Source organism: Neomonachus schauinslandi, chromosome 14 (assembly GCF_002201575.2).
Source record: "Neomonachus schauinslandi chromosome 14, ASM220157v2, whole genome shotgun sequence".
Classification (NCBI taxonomy): Eukaryota; Metazoa; Chordata; class Mammalia; order Carnivora; family Phocidae; genus Neomonachus; species Neomonachus schauinslandi.
The window spans coordinates 76,358,873-76,366,543 of record NC_058416.1 but is presented as its reverse complement, the minus strand read 5'-3'; the positions used below and the strand labels follow the sequence as shown (position 1 = coordinate 76,366,543).

The following is a 7,671-nucleotide window of genomic DNA, read 5'->3' as shown; positions in this document are numbered from 1 at the left end:
ACCCGCATTGGGCTCCCTGCTTAGCGGGGAGCCTGCTTCTCCCTCTGACCCTCCCCCCTCTTGTGCTCTCTCTCTCTCTCTCAAATAAATAAATAAATCTTTAAAAAAAAATAAAGAGGCTTTTCTAGGGGCACTGAGTGGCACAGTTGGTTAAGCATCCAACTCTTGGTTTCAGCTCAGGTCGTGATCTCAGGGTCCCGGGATCGAGCCCTGTGTTGGGTTCAGTGTGGAGTCTGCTTGAGATTCTCTTCTCTCCCTCTGCCCCTCCCCACTGCACACTCTCTCTCTAAAATAAACAAGAATTTTTTTTAATTAAAGGGCTTTTCTATTTGCCATATAGTTCCTACCACTCCCACTTACCTCACCTCACTCACCAGCTGGGCCCCTTGTATTTCAAGCCCTCAAACCTATGATACTAGAAGGATTAGGTTCCCGTTGACTAGAAGCTCCTTGAGGTTGGGACAGTAACTGATTCTAGGTACATATTTCAAGCATCTGTGCTGCACAGTATATTTCACTGATAATTGGGGGATGCCTCACCGTGGGCTGAATAGATAGGAAATGAGAAATAATTCTGCAAAAATAAGTGATAAAGGAATGAAAAAGACAGGTATTTGGTTCCTAGAAACAATACCCCCCCCCAACAGGTCTTTCGGAGTTAGGCACAGACCAGGAAGGCATGGATTTCTGGAAGTGCCCTTCTTTCACATTTATAGAAAATAATTATAGCGTCAAGAGCTGATTGAGATGAGCAGTACAAGCACAGAGATGCTAGGAAAGGCAGGTGCTACAAATGGAGAACAAGTTCTAGGCATTTACTAAACAAAATCCTATTATCTGTTAGAAAACTTTAATATCATTCCATTTCCTTATTTATTTATTTATTTATTTAAGATTTTATTTATGTATTTGACAGAGAGAGAGACAGCAAGAGAGGGAACACAAGCAGGGGAAGTGGGAGAGGGAGAAGCAAGGCTTCCTGCTGAGCAGAGAGCCCGATGCGGGGCTTGATCCCAGGACCTGGAATCATGACCTGAGCTGAAGGCAGACGCTTAACGACTGAGCCACCCAGGCGCTCCCCATTTCTTTTTTCAAAAGATTTATCTATTTATTTGAGAGAGAGCACGTGCACAAGCACGGGGTGGAGTGGGGTGGGGGTGGAGGCAGAGGGAGAGAGAGAGACAGTCCCAAGCAGACTCTTCCCTAAGCACAGAGATGTCACGATCGCAGCAGAAACCAAGAGTCCCACTTAACTGACTGCACCACCCAGGCGTCCCAACATCATCCCATTTCAAACTCCTTTTCTTCAAAGTTATGAATAAGAAAAAGGTGGACTGTCTAATCAGCTAAATATATTAAGATAATACTGAAGTTAAGAGAATGGATTTAAGGGGCGCCTGGGTGGTTCAGTTGGTTAAGCGCCTGCCTTTGGCTCAGGTCATGATCGCGGGGTCCTGGGATCCAGCCCTGTGTCAGGCTCCCTGGCTCAGCAAGGAGTCTGCTTCTCCCTCTCCCTCTGGCCCTACCCCCTGCCTGTGCTCTCCCGTTCCCCCTCTCTCTCTCTCTCTCAAATCAATTAAAAACAAAGAGAGAGAGAGAATGGATTTTAGGATCATCCAGACCTGGAACTTATTCATTTATTAACAGTGTGAACTTGAGGGGCACTTGGGCTCAGTCAGTTAAGCGTCTGCGTTCGGCTCAGGTCATGACCCTGGGTCCTGGGATCAAGCCCCGCATCAGGCTCTCTGCTCACCGGGGATCTTGCTTCTGTCTCTTCCTCTGCTGCTCCCCCTACTTGTGCTCTCTTACTCTCTAATAGATAGATAGATAAATATAAATAAATAAATAAATAAATAAATAAATAAATAAATAAATAAATAAATAAATGAAATCTTTAAACAAAAAATGTGACCTTGAGAAAGTCAACGTCCTAATCTGTAAAATGGCAATATAAGACCTGGTAATTTTAATTCAATGTAAATTTAATTCAATGCATACTATAAATTCAATGCAGACAGTGAATTAGATGCTGAAGACACAGCAGTGAACAAGACAGAGACAGAGAGACAAATAAATACGAGATGATTCCTCTGAAGGAATAAATGAAGCAGGTACAATGGAGGAAATACAAGTGTTGTAGAAAGTCACTAAAGGGTGGTGGTAGTGGCAAGTAGAGATGGGAGGTCAGGGAAGGTGGCATTTGAGCTGAAATCTAAATGAGCAGACAGCTATGCCAAAAGGGAGACAGGAGGAAAGGGGTCCCAGGCCCAGCTGTTGTGAGGAATAACTGAGTGAATGAAAGCACTTGGTGGTAAACAACCACTCAATAAACAGCTGCTATTCTTATTATGGCATATACTTTACTCTCAGCTCCTTCTATTCAAACAAGGAGAAGCTGGCCAAGCCATAGATCAGAGGGATAAATATATATATTTGAAAAAATATATATATGAAAAATAAATATAGGAGCACGTGGGTGGCTCAGTCAGTTGAGTGTCTGACTCTTGGTTTTGGCTCAGGCCATGTCTCAGGGTTGTGAGATTGAGATTCCCTCTCTCTCTTCCTCTCCCTCCCCGCCCGCATCCCTCCTGCTCCCGAGCCGGGGGTGCAGGCACATGCTTTCTCTCTCAAATAAATCAATCTTTTTTCAAAAAAGTAAATATAAACATATTCATGTAAAGTAAAGGCCCCCAAGAAAAATTCAGGCTCTGGCCTCATAAGGAGATTCCGTAGCTCTGAATCATACACCCAAGTCAGGTAGAAGCACTAACCCAGCCTCACCCCTGTTGCCAACCCAACTTCCACCTCCTTACGCCGTACAGAACTATTTTCTGAGACCCGTAATCCCTCCACTGGAAACCTGGCACTGGGAAACGCCTCTTAATTTTATTTAATTGATATGCATATGTTGTACCTGAAGCTCTTCTCATTATTCTCATCTGTCTCTCTTTGGAATTGTGTGCCTGTCTGGTCCAATTGTTATAAGGGGCTCTGGGTTAACGAGAGTAATGGTCAAGAAGGAAAATGCAGAAATGTAAAAAGAAAGCTTCCGTTTGGGGTGCCTGGGTGGCTCAGTCGTTACGCGTCTGCCTTCGGCTCAGGTCATGGTCCCGGGGTCCTGGGATCGAGCCCCGCATCGGGCTCCCTGCTCCGCGGGAAGCCTGCTTCTCCCTCTCCCGCTCCCCCTGCTTGTGTTCCCTCTCTCGCTGTGTCTCTCTGTCATATAAATAAATAAAATCTTTAAAAAAAAAAAAAAAAAAAAAAAAAGAAAGCTTCCGTTTGCATGATGAATCTGGTAACTTGTTTATGGAAGTGCAAAAACACATTATAGGCATTTAAGGATTGGTCAAAATCTTGCTGTGACTCTTGGGATAGTTCCATAAGCTGATAGTTTTTGAGAAGATGCACCAAGCACTTACTACAATGCCACACCTTGCGCTGAAGAACTTCAAGAGCATCAGTTCCTTTAATATTTTCAACATGCCTAGGAAGTGGTTTCCTTTTAATATTCAGTCCCCCTTCACGGATAAGAAAACTGAGATTCAATCAGCTAGTAAATGACAGTGCTGGGATTTAAATCCTGATCTGACCCTGCTCCCCAACCTCTCAAGACCACTTACTGGTTAGTCTCCCAAAGCGAGAGGAAAATACCTCTGAGGGACGCCCTTCTATCCGTTAGGGTACTTCCGCCTTAGAGATAAATCCGCAACCAAGAAACTCCCTCACAGGAAAGACTGCCTCAACGAGCAAGAAGCCCCATCCGGGACACACACACCTGGGATCAGTACTTCCAAACCCGAGCCCCTTAAAGGAAGTCTTCCCTGCCCAGCCAGAATAAGGAAACCTCTCCCATTCCTGAAGACCTTACCACCCACCCCCAAATTTCAAAAGAGGCCCGGCTACATAATTTGTGGGACCCAATGCAAAATGAAAATGTGGGGTCCCTTGTTAAAAAAAAAAAATTAAGAATTTCAAGAATGAGAGAGTAGAGCATTAAACCAAGCCCTGGGGCCCCTCTTCTGCAACTGCCCTGGTTACTCGCCCATAAAGCCAGCCCTTCTTCAGAAATACCCTTTAAGTGAACGGAGTGGCTACCTCACTTAGAATCCTTAAATCCTTTGGACCTGGGGTGGAGGTGGGGGGGACGTAGGACACCCAACTTCCCAAGATATTCGAGAACACACCCTGGGACAACCTTCGAAAATTTGGAGGCACTTCTTTTGGCTTGGGCACAAAGTCCCCTCGCACCCCTCTAGTCTCTGGGTGGTCCTCGCGACCCCGCCCCAACTCCACCTTCGGGGTGTGTGGGCCTCACCGCGTGCGGCCCGTTGCCAGGGCAACCGACGCCGCGAGAGATGCATTGTGGTCTGCAACAAAATGCAGGAGAAAGATCCTGAGGGAACCATTGAGTCTATGGACCAATGGGAGAGTCCTGGGGGCTGCGTCAAGCCAATGGGGACGTCCCTCGGGGGCGGGGCCGGCGGGAGCAGGGCGGGGCCTAGGCACTAGGCGGCGGCGGCTTGTGTGGGGCTCCTTAGATGCGCCACGGATTTGGTAGCGACGGTAGCTCCTGCCGGGTCTGAGTGTCGCCAGCCCCTCCCCCAGGAGACCGTTGCAGTTGGCCGTCCCCTGCTCCTCGGTGAGAGACTCGGGGGCTGCGGGGGGCTTCGCTGCCTGGTTACATCTCCCGCCGGACTTCTCCCGCTGTTCGGTCCGCGCGGCCCGCGCTTTCTGAGAAGTGGGGTGGGGGGCGGGAGGAGCGGGCTGGGGGAGCTGGCGCCTCGCAGGCGCAGCCTACACCCCAACTCCTCACCCCTTGCCCGGGCCTCGCCCCCCAGGTAACCATGTGCGACCGAAAGGCCGTGATCAAAAACGCCGATATGTCGGAGGAGATGCAACAGGACTCGGTGGAGTGTGCGACTCAGGCGTTGGAGAAATACAACATAGAGAAGGACATTGCGGCCCATATTAAAAAGGTGAGGACGGGGCGCGCGGGCGGGGGGGGCTCGGGCCGTTTGCGCGCAGCTGGGGCGAGTCACAACTTAGTCCTTCTTCCCGATCCTGCGTCCCCAGAGCGCTTGGCAGACATCCTTGGAGGCACGCAGGGCAGCCCGGGTGTAGAGGTTTCCAGAAAGGACGCAGATGAATTTTGCGCTCCTGATGAGAAGACCAGACCCTCCGCGCCCGAAGTTTTTTTATTATCCAGCTCCGCAGGGGGAAAGCGCCACCTAGCAACGGTTTCTAGGATCAGGGAGCAGCGGTTCCCCCTCTTCTGCATGATTCCTGCGCGGAGGATCCATCTGGGTGTTCCGGAGGGGGGGGAGCTGCGTGGGTGTTTCCAGCCGGGCCGGAGGGAGATCTTGCCAGCCTTTCGGTGGGGAGTTAGTCGGCAGTTGAGGGAAAGTGGGTGGTAGTGGTGGTTAGGGGGCTGGGGTGAGGGCTTGGTAAATGGCAGTCTGTAGAAAGCTGGCAGGACTGCCAATTTCTCCGAGCTGTGTTTTCTGGAAGGGAAGGGAACTGGCAGCTTAAGCCGTGGGAGGGTTCCTAGTTGAGAATGGGAAAATGAAAGACTGCAGATGGAACAGAAATACCTTTTTTGACAAACGCAGCAGTGGGTTCCTCTAACTTTTAAGAATGTTATTCCAGTAGATGTAAAAGATGTTCATGCTGCATACAGCGTGAGAGCCGAATTTTGTGTAACTCCTCACAGAGACTTGTAAGAATTACATAGAGAAAGACTGGCTTTGGCGCCTGCCCTACAGTCACCTAGTGAAGAAATTACCACAGGCGTTCTTGTTCTCAGAGCCCCTTTGGCTGAGGAAAATAGGGAAAGTTGTTCTGCAGTTTGCTATCTTTGTGTACTAGGTGGTAGATTAGCACCATCAGGATAGATGTGGAAGAGAGGGCTATTGAAATTAAGGATAAAATCTGACAGGTGACTATCAGATTCTGCTTCTAGCATTCTTTTTGTGGGTGGAACAGTGGATTGCAGAGTATCTGGTGCCCTTTAAATTTTGATCCACAGTGGTTTAAATGCGAATTGAGGCTTTGCCCTTCGGACATCTTTTGTTTTCATTGATACTGGAGTGCAGTTAAGGAATGGGGTATTTGGGGCTAAATATTTACCATTTTGGATTTTGTGGTGCATGACCTACAGGAGGATAATTTCGTTTGTATCTGTTATCACATAACGTGATAAACTAGAACTGTTATCACCTGCTGTCAATTAACGAGAATATCATAGGAGCTATGAAGGCGAAATTACCATGATAACAAAGTGCCCTGTCTATGAGGCTGCCCTTACTGCCTTTTACCTCCCCAGCCCCCATTCTCAGCTTAGCTCAGACTGCAAGTATGTATGCATTAATGCACTATGTAGGCGACTTGGAGCTGGGGAACATTCTTTCTTGCTAAGAATTTGCAGATGCTAACGTTCCTTCTTTCTGCCCCTACAGGCTCTGCTTATCTGGGAGGCAAACTCTGACCTCTGGTTTAGCACTGAAATTCTAGTGTTCTTTTTCTTTCCCCCTCTCCCCCCACCAGGAGTTTGATAAGAAGTACAACCCCACCTGGCACTGCATCGTGGGGAGGAACTTCGGTAGTTACGTGACACATGAAACCAAACACTTCATCTACTTCTACCTGGGCCAAGTGGCCATTCTTCTGTTCAAATCTGGTTAAAAGCATGGACTGTGTCACACACCCAGTGATCCATCCAAAACCAAGGACTGCAGCCTAAATTCCAAATACCAGAGACTGAAATCTTCAGCCTTGCCTAGGGGAACACCTCGATCTTTGAACCTTTATTGTGTTGTTTTGTACAGGGCATTCTCTGTACAAATTTGTTGTGGTTATAAAACAATTAGCAAAACAGCTTACATTTGTATTTATTTTCTATTCCATACCTCTACCCCATGTTTTTTCTCCTCAAAATCCATTCCTTTCAAAATAAATCTGTTGGAGAAGTGTGTGTTAGTTACGATTTGTTCAAATCTAGGGTTGAAAATGGCTTATCACTTAATCTTTTTTTTTTTTTTTTTAAAGATTTTATTTATTTATTTGAGCCAGAGAGAATGAGAGAGAGAGAGAGCACATGAGAGGGGGGAGGGTCAGAGGGAGAAGCAGACTCCCTGCCGAGCAGGGAGCCCGATGCGGGACTCGATCCCGGGACTCCAGGATCACGACCTGAGCCGAAGGCAGTCGTTTAACCAACTGAGCCACCCAGGCGCCCTATCACTTAATCTTGAGTAGGTTAGTGGGGGTCAGTCCTTGAAGTGAGTTTCTGTGGGATGTAATAGACTAGCCTATTCATAGTGCTCATCTTGAGTCTTTAGTTTCCCCCATCCTGCAGCTGTCGTGCATGGAAGAATACTGCTCAGAAGTGCATGTTGAGAAACACATGGCACAGAAACTTTTGGGTTAAATCTCATTACTAATCTGATAAATACTATCCTTAAGTGCTCATTTTATTAAAAGGGTGTTCTGGACTTTGGGCCTCAGGTGGTGGTGATGACTGTGTAGAACTTTATCGAAGTTGTTTTGTTTTTTGTTTTTGTCTGTAAAATAAGCCAATAACAGAGTTGAGCTAATGAGAAATTTGCTGGGCTCTAGGCTGTCCGCCCCCCCATCCCCTTTTCCTGCCCTGTCCCAAAAGGACACTCAGATTAAAAG

At 47.5% G+C, this 7,671-nt stretch overlaps 1 protein-coding gene across 1 annotated transcript; it reads left to right on the top strand.

Annotated features, from left to right (window-relative positions):
• The first annotated feature begins 4,493 nt into the window (after positions 1-4,493).
• Positions 4,494-6,873, top strand: DYNLL1 (dynein light chain LC8-type 1). Its single transcript, XM_021703603.2, has 3 exons — positions 4,494-4,639; positions 4,839-4,976; positions 6,544-6,873. Exons 2-3 carry the CDS (start codon positions 4,845-4,847, stop codon positions 6,679-6,681), a joined length of 270 nt encoding a protein of 89 aa, XP_021559278.1. The 5' UTR covers positions 4,494-4,639; positions 4,839-4,844; the 3' UTR covers positions 6,682-6,873.
• Positions 6,874-7,671: the final 798 nt, after the last annotated feature.